The sequence below is a fragment of the Nerophis ophidion genome, linkage group LG07 (assembly GCF_033978795.1).
Source record: "Nerophis ophidion isolate RoL-2023_Sa linkage group LG07, RoL_Noph_v1.0, whole genome shotgun sequence".
Classification (NCBI taxonomy): domain Eukaryota; kingdom Metazoa; phylum Chordata; class Actinopteri; order Syngnathiformes; family Syngnathidae; genus Nerophis; species Nerophis ophidion.
In genome coordinates, this window is record NC_084617.1 from 56459212 (window position 1) to 56477796 (window position 18585).

General features: G+C 41.4%; 1 protein-coding gene across 5 annotated transcripts; it reads left to right on the top strand.

Moving 5' to 3' along the window:
* Positions 1 to 2484: 2484 nt before the first annotated feature.
* On the top strand, positions 2485 to 16574 carry ewsr1b (EWS RNA-binding protein 1b). Of its 5 annotated transcripts, none has more exons than XM_061906590.1 (15): positions 2485 to 2593; positions 3037 to 3073; positions 5324 to 5375; positions 5566 to 5716; positions 5848 to 6070; positions 6150 to 6397; positions 6519 to 6672; positions 10195 to 10232; positions 10787 to 10807; positions 10890 to 11005; positions 11081 to 11210; positions 11289 to 11399; positions 15632 to 15758; positions 15842 to 16177; positions 16261 to 16574. In XM_061906590.1, the coding sequence occupies exons 1-15, from the start codon at positions 2485 to 2487 to the stop codon at positions 16295 to 16297; spliced, it is 1890 nt and encodes a 629-aa protein (XP_061762574.1). In that variant the 3' UTR covers positions 16298 to 16574. The 5 variants fall into 5 exon arrangements, with proteins under 5 accessions (XP_061762574.1, XP_061762571.1, XP_061762573.1 ...); XM_061906587.1 differs by having other exon boundaries at positions 2486 to 2593; positions 6144 to 6397; XM_061906589.1 differs by having other exon boundaries at positions 2498 to 2593; positions 3034 to 3073.
* Positions 16575 to 18585: the final 2011 nt, after the last annotated feature.

An 18585-nucleotide genomic window follows, 5' to 3' on the forward strand; every position in this document is an offset into this window, starting at 1 on the left:
ACTTTAACTTTATCCATCCATCCCATCCACTTTCTACAGCTTGTCCTTTTTTGGGGTGGAGGGGGTTGCTGGAGCCTATCAGCTGCATTCGGGTGGTAGGCGGGGTACACCCTGGACAAGTCGCCACCTCATCGCAGACTTTAACTTTAATATTAATCAAATATCATCCTGGGGGCAATAGATAATTAATTTGTGGGCTGGATCTGGCTTGACTTTGACACCACTGTTTTAGAAGGTGTACTCAAATCACCTCTATAGCTTTATTTATTCACACCATTTTATGCTTTTTTTTTTTTAGTTCAGTTTCAGTTTATTTCCAACATGCATATGATACAAACTATTGCATCACAAAATTTCAGTTGTGTCATTACAGCACGTCCAAGAAGGAGTATGAAGAAGCAGATCTAATTTAATCCTACCCCTTTTCATACCAGAGCAATTTTATCCCATTTCCTTGTTCTCTGTACAGAACAGTGAACAAATAATTAATACATAAATAATATACCATAGTAAGCAAACAAACATTAAATAAAAAGATAACTTTTGTCTCAATAAAAAAAGGGTTCAAGATGTTCATCATAATTATTGTTCTGTGTACTTTGTGAACACTTGTAGTTTGAACAATCTCTTGAACTTAATCATATTGGTGCTTCATTTGCTGCGATGAGCTGGCGACTTGTCCAGGGTGTACGTCGCCTTCCGCCCGACTGTAGCTGAGATAGGCGCCAGCACCTCCTGTCACCCCAAAAGGGAATAAGCGTTAGAAGATGGATGGATGGGTGCTTCGTTTGATTTCTGTGGTTTATCCGTTCCATAATTAAATTCCACATACAACTATGCTAAAGGTTTTATCTGTTGTACGAGCATACAAATGTTTTAAAATAGATTTTCCTGTAAGGATATATTTCTCCACTTTCGTTGAGATGAATTGTTGTACATTCTTGGGTGGCAGGTTATAAGCATATAGTACAAAGAGACAACAACAGCCAACACAACAATAACAACTATAGAACAACATCAGCAAATAGGATATGTACAAATATAATGGTAAAAGTGATAGCAAAGAAGCAGTTAGTGAAATGAATAATAATACAGAAATGACAATGAACATTATTACACTACAAATGGAGCAATACAAATACCAATAGATATAGCACTATTGATAATTAGTATTAACAATAATTACCTCTATTATCAACAATACATTGTTCAAATGCAACAATACATATATGTAATGATAACGTGAAATACAAAAGAAAGAAGATAAATGGAGGGGAAGAAAGAGAAGCCAACTATATTAGTCTTGTAGATTGTTATAGTAAAATAGGTTAAGCTTTGCCAGTGTGTCATGCGTTTACCCGAGGGCAACAACGTCATTATATTTGATGAAACGTAATTATATGCATGAGTGTATGTATGCATATGTACTTGTATGTATATATGTATGTTTGTACAGTGAATGTATATGTACATTTATATGTATGTTTGTACAGTGAAAGTGCGTGTGGCTGTATGTACTTTGAGTGTGCAGGACAGGTATGTACTATTTGTGTATGCATGTGTGAGCGTACTGTAGGTGCCTATGTGTGTATGTATGCATGACTGTGTCTTACTGGGATTCAAAAATAGTCTTTTTGGTCAAACCATGTTTTTAACTTGTTCACTTCTTCTGGTATTATTTGTATTCCTCCCACCTCCAAACACATGCACCTGGGATTGGCAACACTAAAATTGGCCCTAGTGTGTGAATGTGAGTGTGAATGTTGTCTGTCTATCTGTGTTGGCCCTGCGATGAGGTGGCGATTTGTCCAGGGTGTACACCGCCTGCCGCCCGAAAGGGTAAAGCGGTAGAAAATGGATGGATTCTTCTGTGTTCTCTCCTGAACAAAACTGAAAGGTTTTAATAAATACTCAGTGGCCTAGTGGTTAGAGTGTCTGCCCTGAGATCGGTAGGTTGGGAGTTCAAACCCTGGCGAGTCATACCAAAGACTATAAAAAAATGGGACCCATTGCCTCCCTGCTTGGCACTCAGCATCAAGGGTTGGAATTGGGGGTTAAGTCACCATAAATGATCCCTGTGCGTGGCGCCGCTGCTGCCCACTGCTCCCCTCACCCCGCAGGGGGTGATCAAGGGTGATGGGTCAAATGCAGAGAATCATTTTGCCACACCTAGTGTGTGTGTGACAATCATTGGTACTTTAACTTTTTAAATGCACTACTTTTATTGTTTAAAAACGGTATTTGTACAAAAAACAAATGGAATAGCTTCCTAAAGCTACAAGTTTATAAACTTTGCAAATCAATTTTTATTTTTTTTGTTAATTTTCTCCATAGCTCTGTTTTGGAGTCACAAAGACAGCCGTGCTTTTAACCAGAGCACGTACACTGTGACGTCACTTACGGTAAAAGAGTTTCGAAGGACCCTTTCTGTTGCGGAGGCGTTGCCCGGGCAAAGCAGAGATCTCGTTGTTTGAAACCATGAGTATGTTGTCTCGCGATATTTCCTGCTTGTTGCGCACTCAAAGGCGTCTCTCCGCCGGCCAGCTTTGCCCAGTCGTCTCGTACAAGGCACACAAAATGGCGACAGCTCCCGGTGAGTGGAACTTTCTGACGATATTATTTATATTTACTGAGGTGTATGAGATGTTATTTTAATTATTCGCGTTTTACTGGGATACAATGAGGTTGTGACTGGAAATGTGGCGGTTGTAGTCGTTATTAAGGTGAATTTCAATCTGCGCTATTTGGCGCCAGCCACGAGGCCTCATGTAACTCATTAATGGCCGTCGTCGATTCACCCGATTTTTATGAACAACAAATAAGTCCGTCCTATATGTTGCATAAACAGTTGAACCAGTGTCCATGCAAACTTACATTTTTGTGAATTTTTGGTATTATAAGCCTGGTCAGCCACACAATATATTTGCCCGCAAATGAATGGCGACCTAAAGGCGGGCCCGTGGCGTGCTGCTAGCTTTAGCATTAGCCGTGTTGCTATTGCTCGTCGTTCATCAATTATTTTATTTTCCTCAGCAGATTACAGCTCTTACAGCCAGTCTACTGCTCAACAAGGGTAAGTGTCCAACAAACATACTATATTTATTACTGTATATTGTGTTGTATTGACACTCTGTATTCGTCGTGAAGGTCGGCTTTAGAGATTGGCTTTATGGCTCCGTACATGTATCACATAATGGTCCGTTTATTTCAAATTGTTCAAAAAGATGGCTCATTGTTCTATTCTGGAAACTTTTTTTTTTTTTAAGCAAAACAATCATTTAACAAATGTTCTCAATTTGTATCATCCATCCATTTCCTACCGCTTTTCCCTCTTTCGGGCTGCGGGGGGCGCTGGTTCCTATCTCAGTTACAATCGGGCGGAAGGCGGTTTATACCCTGGGCAAGTCGCCATCTCATCGCAGGGCCAACACAGATAGACAACATTCACACTCACATTCACACACTTGGGCAATTTTGTGTTGCCAATCAAACTACCCACGTATTCACGGGGAGGACATGCGAACTCCACATAGAAAGATCCCGAGCCCGGGATTGAACCTTGACTACTCAGGACCTTCGTATTGTGAGGCAGACGCACTAACCCCTCTGCCACAATTTGGATTGAAATAATTCAAATTGGTCAAAATTTACCTTTTTTTGTGAAAATGAATATGAAAATTGATTGCAAATTAAATTGGTTTGTGTTGTAAACAGTCCACGAAGTGATGTCATAGTAAGGCTGGCATAATATTGCCTTTTTTTAATACAACGATATTTTTAGGCCATATCGTGTTATACGATATATTTCTCGGTAGGGCTGGGCGATATTTACGACATATTGCGGGTTTGTCTCTGCGATATAGAAAATGACTATCGTAATATTCGAGTATACGTTTACACGCAGGACTTTTAGCTGCGGGCGTACACTTCCGGCTCTCATCGCTCTTTCCTGTCTCTCCTTCTCGCAGACTAGCAGGCGCACATTCTTACATACATCACATACTGTCACGTCACACATACGCCCTGGTAGAGCAGAGAGGTAGCGACATGGCTAACGTTAGCTGCTAACGTAGTCGTACGAGAAAAAGAAGGTGCGGATCTGGTAACAAATGAAGGAAGACTTAGTTCCTAATAACAAGCAGTGTTTCCATCGTCTGGCGGTGGTTCGGCTTCAAGTGGGAATATGTCAAACAGACAACCGTAATTTGTCAAGTGTGAGGGGGGGAGCGTTGCTATAAAAAGTAGCTTTACTGCTAATATGTAGCATCATTTGTAAAGTCACTCGCGAGAGAATGAAGAGAATTTCATAACCTTAATAACATACCACAGAGTGAAGGACAAATACTATTTGATTTCCTATTATGCAACTCATTTTTATTTGACACTAAAAATGCTTGAATGTTTGTGCCATTGCTAATAAATACTCTTTTGGTCAATTGACTTATTTGTGATTTCCCTCTCTGCATGAAAGTCTAAAATGAGCATTTAACAATGCAGTATGAAGAAGAATGTTTTAATGGAGACACAAAGAATCATCATACTTCTGTGATTATTTGTATCAGGTCTTCATTCAAGGCTAAGGCAAAATATCCAGATACATATCATATATCGCGATATGACATAAAAATATCGATGCTAATAAATGCCAATATCGCCCAGCCCTATGTAATATCCTCATGTTTTGACAGTGAGGTAAATACTTTTTGGTGCACGCACTCAGTTAACCGTGGTCTTTAATGTATTTGTTTAACAAACAACTTACTGTAAAAGAAAAATCTGCACAATGTTTTATTAATACAGACGAAATGGTAGATAGTAAAATGCTAAGAAAAGTATAAACCATCACTGCAAGTTACGAAACCGCTTTATTATGAAGCTGGTTGTGACGTGTTTTTTCTGGCGTCGCTTCCTGTGTGGGGCGCGCGGTCTTTCTGGCGTCACTTCCTCTCCGAACTCAGTTTGTAAATGATTGAGTCCATACTAAGCTAAGAGCCGGAGATTCGCGAAGTACACTGCACACTTACCCGTGTAAAAATTTGTCAGAGGAGGGGAACTTTAACGTTGGTTTAGAATGGCTGATACAGGGCTTAGACTAAATAATTATTTTAAGGGGTTATCTGGCTTAGTGTAGACATAGCCTGAAACTGTGGCAAGAAATGCTCTAGTCCAAAGTTACTTGGGTGTTCTCTTCTAAGTAGGCTGTGCATACATAACTGTTCCTGTGAATTGAGTTTGCTGATGACATCTTAGTTTGCATATGAGGACAGTTTTCACCAAGCCTTTTTGCTTATATGTGACTTGTCCTAAACTTTGCCTCTTGCAGGTATGCTGCTTATGCTGCCCAGCCCACACAAGCTTATGGACAATCTGCCCAGGTAAAACTTCATTTAATTGTATGTCTGCTCTTGATACCCATCATGATACAGACATAGCTGTATTAGTTTTACGTTTAAGATTGTACGGTTTGACCAGAAATAGTTTATGAAATATTAGTTTGTTCTTATGTGGTTAGAAGTATTGCAGCTTATATAGTACAGTGTAGATAAACTGCTTTTATTTCAACAGCAGAGTTATGGCCAGCAGAGTTATGGATCATATGCTCAACCCGCGGCTGCTGCTGCTGACGGTACATATGCACAGACAACTCCCGCTGCTGGTTACACTCAACCACAGCAACCCCAACAATACAGTTCCACTTATGGCCAGCCAGCCCCAGGTATGTTAGTGGAACAATGTATTTTGGGTTACATTTTGAGTGTTGGTCACTTGATCCCCAAGTGTTTTGATTTTGAATAATGTTCAAAAACAGTGACAATTTGTTTCCTTTCATTTGGTCGCTCCCCACAGCTGGTTATACTGCTGCCCAATCGGCAGCTCATAGTTACACCCAGTCATCCCAGGCCTATGGCGCACAGGCTTATGATGGTACTCCTGCTGCTGCTGCGGCTGTAGCCGCTGCTGCGGCTGCTGCCCCAGCTGCCTCCCAGTCTTATGGGTCCCAGCCTGGATATGCTGCTCAGTCTGCATATCCTGCTTATGGTCAACAACCAGCTCCGACTGCACCACAAAGGTTTGTTCCCATTGATTTAAAAAATTGCAAATATCTGAACACCACAAGTGCAACGTTTTTTCTCTCCCGTCAGTTATAGTGCGAACAGCCAGCCTTCTAGTTACAACCAAAGCAGCTACTCTCAGCAGGCAGGGTATGGCCAGCAGACACCTGGTTATCAGGCCCAGCCATCAAGCTACAGCCAGCCGTCAAGCTACGGTCAGCAGCAGGCCCAGCAACAGGCCCCTCCGGCTTACCCACCCCAGGCTGCAAGTTCCTATGGGCAGCCCCCATCCAGCCAGTATGGCCAGCAAGGTGGACCACCCAGTTATCAGTCCAACCATTACAGTAAGCTTTGCTCCCTAATTATTTTGTGCTTGTCTGTCTTCAAATGTTGAAATCCCTTTGTTGGTTAAGTTGTTTTTTGTTTTAAAAATTTTAGAATTGTAATAGTTTATTTTGTTTGTAGGTAATTATAGACCGGATGGCCAGGGCGGGGGTTCTGGTTACTCAGACTCTTCAAGGTACTCCAGTGGAGGAGAGGGCAGGGGCCCTGGCCGTGATGGTTTCGACAGAGGAGGAATGATGCATCGTGGGCGTGGTGGCATGGGTCGTGGCATGGGGTAAGTCTTTTTCTTTAGTATGTGACACAACTTTTGCATTTTTGATTCTACGGATGTGTCCATGTTGGGCAGGGCTGAGACACTCTTCAAAATTTAGAAGTGTAAATGATTAAACTGAACGATTAGATGATAGTTAAGTCTAATACAATGCTTAGCTAATGACAAAATAATTTGAATGCCCGTTTCTCTCAGCCCTGCCACTAAATTGTCCGATGGTAAGTGAACAACTTCTTTATTAGATTTTATTGGGTCCTGTGCATAGTATAGGATTGAGCAAGTTTACCTTGAATGCGTTAGGCAATTCTCAGAATGATTTGACTAGTTTTGGGCATTAAGTTTGTCATAAAATGAAACTTTTCACAAGTCAAATATTGTTATTGGTATATTGTGGTAGTTTTCGCACCAAAAGATTGTGTCAGTATTTCACTGAATAGGCCTTCAACAAGAGCTGGGTGATGTGGACTAAAGTTGTTTTTTATTTTTATTTTTTTATTTCCATTGTCTATTCTCAATATCACTTTGGTTTTGCCTGCCATTTTTGAAGCATCTGTACTTAAAATTATATATTGGTTCAAAATGTTGACATAATGTGTAAAAATAGCAAATTTTAAATAAGATGCATAAACAATATGTATTTTTAAAAATGTTACTCAAAAGTAAAAAAAAATCTTGAAGTAATTTACAGTTGTAAGAGTTTGCAAGGATGTAAGGCCCAAAATAAACATATTTCTCCATTGGGGCTAATGAAAACATTCAGAAATTTAAAAATGACTGTTTTCTAATTATACTTGCAACATCCATCCATTTTCTACTGTGACATGCTGCAACATATGCTGTTAAATTGTTACTTGAAAATCTGCTTTTTTTAACAATGTAGATAGTTTCATGTAAAATATTAGTCAGGTAGCAGTTATCAACTGTTAATATGCTATATCTATTGGCAGCATTAAGCAAGCTGTGCAGACTGTATTTTCTCACTTTCTGTATAATTGCTTAAAGTTGAAGTGACTGGGTTTTTCAAACATACCTTGTTGAATATTGATTGATGCACCATAATGGACAGATTAGGTGTCATTTACAAACATTGGAGCCAAAAACCATTCCGCATTAGTGTAAACCATTCTTTATCTGGTGTGTGGTTGTTTTCCCAACATATCTGGTCATGAGGTAATTCAATTAATGCTCAAAACAGGCAAAAAAGGAAGAGTTAACTCTGCTCAAGGCGGAAATTTATTACAAAGATGGGTTGGAGCGATTTAAGATTTTGATTTGTCAACTGACTTATTTGATAGAAATCTAGTAACTCTTGTGTGGTACATCGCAATCGAATTTTCTCAAACAAGCCATAAAGACTTGAAATCCAAATGCACCTCACATTTTTGGTACAGGTTGCACAGGGTTGTTTCTCATGCATCTTTTGAAATTGTGGTGTTTCTTTAAATAAACAGGGATCCCAGGTGCGCGCTCTGTTCAGCAGAATTCCGCAATTTTTCTATAGCCAATGTGGTAATCTTTTCCAACGTCTGCATAAAACCGACAAAACAATGCGTATTGACAAAGTCAGGTTGCTTTTGTGGTGTAGCGGCTGGCTTTGGCCGTTTGGCCGTTTGGCCAATGGCTTTGACTGTGGGGCGACACTTCCGGGTCAAGGATGGGCAATTGTCATGTTCTGGGGTGAAACTTGGGGAGAGTGGACAGTAAAAAGATGAACATTGAGCTTGTTGTGCGAGTATTCAAGACAAACAGGGAATTTGTCTCATGACTTACTTTATCCAAGCGACTCAATAATTCAACAAAATATTTGAGTTTTAAAATTTAAATTGCATTTGTACGGAGTTTCTCTGGAGGAAATGCCTTTTGAAAGTATCTTAAAATGGTCAAATCTCCAATTTAAAAGGGCCACTTTTTATTCCCCAGTTGATATTTTTGAATTCCTCAATGTTTTGTTTTTTTAATTCACTGGGATCCCTGAATGAACACGGTGGGCAAGGTTACCATGCGTACTGGAAAATGACAAATATTCCAGTGATGGAAAATAAGAACCAAGGGTCAAACAAATGTCCTGGAACCCACTATCCTCTTAATCTTCCCCTGCCTTGTGAGCGAATGCACAATGGTTATAAGTTCTGCGTATGCATGTTGTCACCTTTTTACATACTTTGGGCAACATTTAGGCACAGCATTTCTCTGCTTCTAGCCAGTGCAGAACCCCCTGATAATGGTACCAGGTTTTGCAACCCCTGTGATTCCAATTGAGTGTTACTAGATTTAGCGACTTCACGCTAAGGACTTACTGACAACATACAAAAATGTATGACGTGATAACTGGTCTTTATAGCGGGTGTAAATGTTATGGAAAAAAATTTCAAGTAAAGAGTGGAAACCCTGGGTCAAATTCTGAATGTGGGAGCATCTTGTGGTGCTTGGTGATGTGGCATTAATTATTTTGAAACTCATTCAAGTAGTTGCATCTCCTTCTCCCTTTTTTGTTGAGAATGGTACACAAACGGAAATGCTTTCTTGAGAGACAAAAATAGTTATACAGAAGTCTGTAAAACGGATGCCAACAATAAGGCTAAAATGCCAGGAAATTGGTAAAGTTAACTGATCCTTTTAAATTTAAATGAAAATTTTGTTTTCCCAGTGTCATTTGTAAAGGCAGACTTTAGACATTATTTTAGATGTCCATTAACAACTGAAAAAAATAATACAAATATGTAGATCTTAATATTTCAAGTCAGACAAAACAATTTATAGCACTGCACAGGTGTAATGTGGGGAGGTGGGATCTTCACAATGTCATTTTTGAAATGTGTTAACTGTCTTTTTGTGGCTTTGAAATTCAACTGTTTGATCACATTTGAACACTTTTTAACATGCTTTGTCACATTTATACCGTACAGGTAACAGAGCCATTTAAAACCATCTTTTCTCTAGAAAGTATCTGTACTCAGTGCAGAGACGCCAACTTAAGCTTCAAGAGGGATCTTAAACAGATTTCTGGTCTGCCTTTTTGCCAACAACTGAGGATGGTGGTGTTTCTGAGCATGATGGGTTTTTTTACACAAGTGTTTTTAAATCAACCTTTTCATGTTTTTGTTTTTTGTAAAAAAAAAAAAAAAACTTTTTTTTTATGTTGATTGAATTAACGATTAATGTGAAATTTCAGATGCATTGTCATGTTTTCTTTTGAGGATGTTTTGTATTTAACTAGAGCCTTATGTTAAAAGTAAAGTTTTTCATCAATGCATCTGAAATCATTTTATTTACAAGTCTTTTTTGTCACATTCTTTTCAAGCATCTACACAACTGTTAAAACTACTAAAGCTGTAATGAGCTAACAAACTACTAGTAGTTAATACAATTTACCCTCAATTACTTTGTATAATCTTGGGGGGCATTTACTTGATGTTGGGCACGTTAGAATGTTTTTTGACTCCCTCAATCAAGCCACTTTGCTCGAGCCATGGAAGTGGCCGTAAAAGGGAAAAGGCCTTCATATCTCCATTTATTCCCCCATAGCAGCGCTGGAGACAGAGGTGGCTTCAGTAAGCCTGGTGGTAAGTTTACGAGAATTACACTGGTTAGTTCTTTCATGCCTTTTTAAAAAACTCAAGTTTTATTCCAGAATGTATTTTAATATTATGGTATGAAACCGCGAATGTTGAGCACACCTGAATTTAAGGACAATTTGTCCAGTGCCTGAAAACATTTCACTGAGGTTCTTGGTATAATTCAATCACAGTTTGTGGTTTGATGACCTGTTTTCCCAAAATAATGACAAATTGCGACTTGAGACTCTGTTGTCTTTTTTTTTGTTTAAAAATGTTTTTTAAAAAAAGGGTATTTATCTGGGTTTTTGCCGTTTATGAATTGGTCTAAGAGGCTTTACAGAAACACAAAATTATTGCATTTTGGGCTATAGGTATTTTATCTACAATATTGCTTTTGGGATTCTGTGTTCTTTTACAATGGTTAAATGGCCCACAGTGTTTAAGGAAGTTTGAGCTGTATTGTAGCCTTTTACAGGTGTTTCTACACTGTACTTAATTGGCACACACTTACTTTTTTCCCTCTGTTTCTTTCTGCCACCTTCCCATTCACTGGAATGCAGCACACGGAGATGAGCGTGATGGTAAGCAGACCTTATTTTAACCCACCGCTACCCGGTCATTGTGATTTACCTTTCTGTTAATGCTTTGGTGACCGTTTCTTAGGACGCACTGAAGAGCAAGATGAATCAGAGAACTGTGCTATCTACATCACTGGCTTGACTGAGAAGGCTAACATTGAGGAAATGGCTGAATTCTTCAAACACAGTGGCTCAATTAGAGTAGGATAACTGGCTTAACTTTATAAGACTGTCTCAAAGAAAAGGTCAGAGGTTAACTGCTCAATATTTCTTCAGTTCAATCGCAGGCTTGGCCAGCCTGCCATAAACATCTACACGGACAAGGACTCAGGAAAGCCCAAGGGAGATGCCACCCTCTCGTATGAGGAACCAGCCTGTGCCAAAGCTGCTGTGGAACACTTTGATGGTAAACACGGATGGCCTTTTTTTTTTTTTTTTGACGTTAAAAGGAAGATTCTTACTGTAAGGCTTGTGAAAAATTTAGGGAAGGAGTTCCAGGGCCGCAGGCTCAAGGTGTCTATGGCACGTCGTAAACCTCAAATTGGTGGAATGAGAGGAGGCATGCCCATGCGAGATGGCATGATGGGCCGAGGAGGTAAGCCTTTGGTTCTACTCATACATAGTTTGCATATAGTCAAGCCTGTCTACATCAACCATTTAAAGAAAACCGAAAAAGTGCCCACGATGGCTGCAATAAAATAGATCGATCGATACCTAAAATATATTGCTTTATCGATTCCCCCGCGTCCTGCTTAGAATTGTGAGATTATCTGTAAAGTGGTGCAAGGTCACTTAAAGTACAGCAGTCATTACTCTGGAGGCACTATTGCATACAAATATCCCGCTATGGATGTAACAATTACCTATATTAACTGACAGTAAAACTTCATTAGACTGTACAACTCCTCTCTGGGACGGGGGACGGGGGGTATTAGGATGACAGGGGATGCAAAACATTAACAGTGCAATACGTTTTCATAACATGGTCACTACGGCCTACTTTGTCTTGTTATATTCTTATTTTTAATGTTATATTGTTATTCCCATTGTTATTATTTTTGTAATATTTCTCTATTTTGTTTCCTTTTAAACCCCCATTATTTACTTTTTACTTTTTTCTTTAAATTGATCTCAACTCTGTACACTGCTCCTGGAATTTTAATTTTCCTGAAGGAATCAATAAAGTACTACCTATCTATCTATTCAAAAGGTTACTATTACCACTTAATGTAAAAGTGATTGTTTGCTGCGCTTCGATAGACTAGACTAGACATTTAGTGGAGAAGCAAGCTTGTGCGCTAACATAAACACAAGAGACCAGAACAATATTTAATGTTTTGTTCTGCCTAAGAAAGTATAGTTTGTTGATTTTTAATTGAAAACTGGTGTATAGATTTCAGTATAAGTAAGTACTCATGAGCACATTTAGCCATTAGGCATGTGAATGGTCGCTAAAAACAGAAATCTGCATTTTAAACATTAATTTTCGCCTCAAAATATCAGTTCTGCGTTTTTTTCAAATTAAATTTTAAATCTTTAGCTGAAGGTCCATGCTGTTCTTTTTGCCTAAACGCTGCACTGAGTTGCAGAACGGGGCGTTGTCAGGAGAACCGAAATAAGCTTGCTTATTAGCTATCAGAAGGTGCCTGAGCTAGTGCTCAGTAGAGAAATTCCGGCTGGATGTAGTCAGACGCACAGCAAGGGCTCTGGAACCACCTCTCTCGAGCTGGGCTGGACTCTCTTCCACTCTGGCGTTGCCGGCAGTGAAAGGCGACGGGCTGGGGTGGCAATTCTTGTTGCCCCCCCGGCTCAAAACTTGCACGTTGGAGTTCAACCCAGTGGACGAAAGCGTAGCCTCCCTCCACCTTCCGGTGGGGGGGCGGGTCCTGACTGTTGTTTGTGCTTACGCACCAAAGAACAGTTCAGAGTACCCACCCTTTTTGGGTACACTCGAGGGAGTACTGGATAGTGCTCCCTCGGGTGATTACCTTGTTCTGCAGGGGAACTTCAACGCTCATGTTGGCAGCGACGGTGAAACCTGGAGAGGCGTGATTGGGAATAATGGCCGCCCGGACCTGAACCCGAATGGTGTTTTGTTATTAGACTTTTGTGCTCGTCAGTTTGTCCATAACAAACACCCTGTTCAAACATAAGGGTGTCCATATGTGCACTTGCCATCAGGACACCCTAGGCTGCAGTTCCATGATCGACATTGTAGTTGTCATTGGATTTGCGGCCTCATGTTTTGGACACTCTGGTGAAGAGAGGGGCGGAGCTTTCTACCAAACACCACTTGGTGGTGAATTTGCTGCGATGGTGGGGGAGGCTGCCGGACAGCCCCGGCAGTTCCAAACGCATTGTGAGGGTCTGCTGGGAATGTCTGGCAGAGTCTCCTGTCAGAGAGTTTCAATTCTCTCCTCCGGAAGAACTTTCAACATGTCACGGGGGAGGTGCTGGACATTGAGTCCGAGTGGACCATGTTCCGCACCTCTATTGTCGAGGCGGCCGATTGGAGCTTTGGCCGTAAGGTAGTTGGTGCCTGTCGGGCGGTAATCCTACAACCTGTTGATGGACACCAGCGGTGAGGAATGCCGTCAGGTTGAAGAAGGAGTCCTATCGGGTTCTTTTGGCTCATAGGACTCTGGAGGCAGCGGACAGGTACCGACGGGCCAAGCGGTGTGCAGCTTTAGCGGTCGTCGAGGCAAAAATTCGGCCAAGGGACGAGTTCGGGGAAACCATGGAAAATGACTTCCGGACGGCTTCGAAGCGATTCTGGACCACCATCCGCCGTCTCAGGAAGGGGAAGCAGTACACTGTGGCGATCTGCTGACCTCAACTGCGGATGTTGTGGATAGGTGGAAAAAAATACTTCTAAGACTTCCTCAATCCCACCAACACGTTTTCCTATGAGGAAGCAGTGTCTGGAGAACCTGTGGTGGGCTCTCCTATTTCTGGGGCCGAGGTAGTTAAAAAGCTCCTCGGTGGCAAGGCCCCAGGGGTGGATGAAACCTGCCTGGAGTTCCTTAAGGCTCTTGATGCTGTGGGGCTGTCTTGGTTGACAAGACTCTGCAGTGTCCCGTGGACATCGGGGGCGGTACCTCTGGATTGGCAGACCGGGGTGGTGGTCCCTCTCTTTAAGAAGGGGGACTGGATGGTGTGTTCACACTCCTCAGCCTTCCCGTTAAGGTTTATTCAGGTGTACTGGAGAGGAGTGTACGCCGGATAGTCGAACTTCGGATTCAGGAGGAACAGTGTGGTTTTCGTCCTGGTCGTGGAACTGTGGACCAGCTCTATACCCTCGGCAGGGATTTTGAGGGTGCATGGGAGTTTGCCCAACCAGTCTACATGTGCTTTGTGGGCTTGGAGAAGGCATTCAACCCTGTCCCTCAGGAAGTCCTGTGTGGAGTGCTCAGAGTACGGGGTATCGGACTGTCTTATTGTGGCGGTCCGCTCCCTGTACGTTGAGTGTCAGAGCTTGGTCCGCATTGCTGGCAGTAAGTCGGACACGTTTCCAGTGAGGGTTGGACTCCGCCAAGGCTGCCCCTTGTCACAGAATCTGTTCATAACTTTTATGGACAGAATTTCTAGGCGCAGTCAAGGCGTTGAGGGGTTCCGGTTGGTGGCCGCAGGATTAGGTCTCTGCTTTTTGCAGATGATGTGATCATGATGGCTTCATCTGGACGGGATATTCAGCTCTCACTGGATCGGTTCGCAGCAGAGTGTGAAGCGACCGGAATGAGAATCAGCACCTCCAAGTCCGAGTCCATGGTTCTCGCCCGGAAAAGGGTGGAGTGCCATCTTTGGGTTGGTGAGGAGACCCTGCCCCAAGTGGAGGAGTTCAAGTACCTAGGAGTCTTGTTCACGAGTGGGGAAAGAGTGGATCGTGATATCGACAGGCGGATCGGTGCGGCGTCTTCAGTGATGCGGATGTTGTACCGATCCGTTGTGGTGAAGGAGCTGAGCCGGAAGGCAAAGCTCTCAATTTACTGGTTGATCTAGTTCCCATCCTCACCTATGGTCATGAGCTTTGGGTCATGACTGAAAGGACAAGATTACGGGTACAAGCGGGCAAAATGAGTTTCCTCCGCCGCGTGGCGGGGCTCTCCCTTTAGAGATAGGGTGAGAAGCTCCGTCATCCGGGAGGATCTAAAGTAAAGCCGCTGCTCCTCCACATCGAGAGGAGCCAGATGAGGTGGTTCGGGCATCTGGACAGGATGCCAACCGAACGCCTCCCGAGGGAGATGTTTAGGGCACGTCCAAACGGTAGGAGGCCACGGGGAAGACCCAGGACAAGTTGGGAAGACTGTCTCCCGGCTGGCCTGGTAAAGCCTCTGGATCCCCGGGAAGAGCTAGACAAAGTGGTTGGGGAGAGGGAAGCCTGGGCTTCCCTGCTTAGGCTGCTGCCCCCGCGGCCCGACCTTGGATAAGCAGAATAAGATGGATGATTTAAAGAGAGGTCACAACACTAGGAACTATGTTACCCGATGGGGCATGGCTACAGGATAGAGTTGCTCAATGGGAAGCATAGATTTCTGAGTAGGTTAATGCAAATCGTGAGCGAGCACTAACGTCAATTGCTGTTGTCTATTAAAGTACCAGACTTTAACATTATGTAAGAAATCACAAAATAATATCACAGCATGTTTATTTTTTAAGGACAAAGCAAATACCTGGATATAAATTAGTTGTCATTGCAGAAAATACTGATATTAGCAGCCACTGGCTGTGTTAAGCAGATGGTCGTTATAGACAAGGTTAATAACTACTTTTCTCTGCAGAGCAACTTTAGCTCTGTCTTTATTTCTAATGGTATGAAACCCCCATTAGGTATGATGGGCCGCGGAGGAGACCGTGGTGGGTTCATGCCCCGAGGTGGGCCACGTGGTATGGGCAGAGGTGGGCCTACAGGAGGCAACTTGCAGCAGAGAGCTGGGGACTGGGAATGTCCTAATCCGTATGTATTATTTTATTTTTTTATAAATAGTTTTTTCTTGTTTTAAAGAGCATTTAAGTAATTTGGGGTGGATATGTCTCCAGGGGCTGTGGCAACCAGAACTTTGCCTGGAGGATGGAGTGCAACCAGTGCAAAGCTCCCAAACCTGACGGAATGGGTGGTGGTGGTCCTCCTCCTTCTTTTCCTCCTGGCGGTGACCGAGGCAGAGGTGGAATGGGAATGCGTGGGGGCAGAGGCATGGACCGTGGTGGACCTGGAGGCCCTGGTGGATTCCGTGGAGGCTGGGGAGGTGACCGTGGTGGATTCAGAGGCCGTGGTGGCATGGACAGGGGTGGCTTCCGTGGTTCTGGCCGTGGAGGACCACCCATGGGTGGCAGAGGAAGGGGGATGGGCCCACCAGGTGGCAAGATGGATATGAGGTAAGCCAGATGTGCACAGAGGTTGACATTTTCTATTAATTTGCCACCAATTGCTGACATGTTTTTTGGGTGTTTGTTTTTAGGGATCATCGCCAGGAGCGCAGGGAGAGACCTTATTGAAGTTCTTGACCTTTTCGTGCCGTACCATATGGAATTTTAAGATGCAAATTTTTAATTTATGATTCCATATGTGATGGTTATTTTAACTGCTCTCCAAGAATCCTCTGCAGTTTCACCTTCCATTTTTATTTTTACGTATTCTAGTTTGTTTATACCTAATGTGCATGTTTTTTTTAATACAGATCAGTTTTGTCATTGTATCGTTAGTGCAATATTTGTTATTGCCTGCTCTTTTCCTTCCAGAACTGTTAGAGGGAATAAACTTTTACTGATGTTATGTGATGTGTTTTTTCTTCATAATCATGACTCAGAACTATGTAAGTCATAAGGATAGATTATTTTTATTGAATACAAAAACCTATTTTTATTGAATACAAAAACCTATGATTTTATGACACTCAAAAAGTCTGTTGGCTGCTGTTGAGTCCACTTGATGGTTTTAACCTAATTGAAATTTTACCAGCAGGAGGTGCAATTTGTAAAAGTATCCAGACAGATCTGTAACATAAGATCTGAAGATAAAGTGGATCCTTTTTTAAATTTTAAATGTGCTTTTTGGAAGTATATCTTCCAATGAACTAATAGACCCGTCAACTTTTAAATTCCACTGTGTTCGTTAAAAAGCAATCACGATAAAGGATTTATTTGTTACAGGTGTCATTCCTGGAATATTTTAAAGATGGAGTATTTTTGGAGTTTTTAGAGCTCCGGTAACAATCATGAGTGTTTATCGCATAGCAATGATGTTGCATGAAGCATTACTAAAACGATTATGGATTTGCAGACCAAAACCTTTTAAAGAAGTAATTTACAACTTGTCAAACCAAAGAAAACCCCAAAGTGGGTATTTTATTTTTTTGTTCAGTATGTTTCACATTTACTTATATTGGATATAAATTGTTTGTCTTGCTTTCAGGGCTGTTGCGTACACACAGTGAGTGACTAGCATGTTATGATAGAATATACTTTTAGTTAAGTCAACATTGCCCAATTGCAGCTGAGATAGGCTCCAGCACCCCCTGCAACTCCGAAAGGGACAAGCTGTAGAAAACGGATGAATGGATGACTGATAGCCAACATTGCCAAATTCCTATTAATAGCCCACAACACTTAAAGCTAATGTTTGAACTAAACTGTGTTAAATTGGGCTTAGGTTACATTCTAAAAGAAAAGATGCTTACAACATGAAAAGTTGGTGCCCTCTTGAATTTTGCAGCCCCTTTAACCTGTTTTTCACAGGTAATTAAACTCTGTATCATGGTTATGTCTAAATGTATTTCGAGCATGTAAACATATGCTATATATCGTATAATTACAAATTTTAATTTTTCTATGCACAATCTAACAGGAGTAGGAAGAAGCAAAGTTTACTTAATCCTATACTTTGTTACAAAATGTACACCAATGAATACAACAGTTAAGACAGTCACGATTCACATATGAGATAAATATCTAATTTTCAACACAGTTAAATATGTTTAAATATTCTTCCATGTACTTTGTAAACACTTGTAATTTGAACAGCCTCATATCAGTACAATGAAATCTTTATATAATCTGTTCCGTCATCTAATTCCACAATGTGTTGAATGTCTTCAGTGGTGTACATGCATACAAATTAAGACCATCTCCCCCCCTTTTTTTTTTTAACAATAATTCTTAGGTAGCATGTTTGCTTTTACTTAATTTTAGCTGTTTGCAAATGCACCAAATCATTTAATTTCAGTATTTTGGAGTTAAAGGGTTTTTATGTTGTCGACAACCTACATGATGTATTATTCTAACTGACCTTTTTCGTAACACGGTTGGTGAATGATCTGTACTTTTGTAGTTATTTCCCCATATTTCTACACAATACCTCAGATATGGTAACACTAGCAAGCAGTAGAGAATCAAGATTTTGCTTTGTCCATCAATTTTCTACCGCTTATTCCCTTTCGGGGTCGGGGGGGCGCTGGCGCCTATCTCAGCTACAATCGGTTCATTATGGAAATATTCCTTGCCACTTGGTGTTTTATATTCCTTACCATGTCATTTCTAGTTCATTTTACACCCCAAAATGTGATTTCTTTCACCCTTTCAATGTCGACTCCGTCTATTTGTGTTTGACTTTCTCTTCTACTCTAACCAAATAACTTAAGTTTCCTTAAGATGACTATTAATTGATGTAAAGCCGCTTCGCCTTCAAACAGCTGTCATTTTGACGTTTTGTTGCGTGGTTTGTTTTGGTACAATGACAAGTTACGCATCCAAATGATCCAAATCAGGTGTATAAAATCAAGCACTTG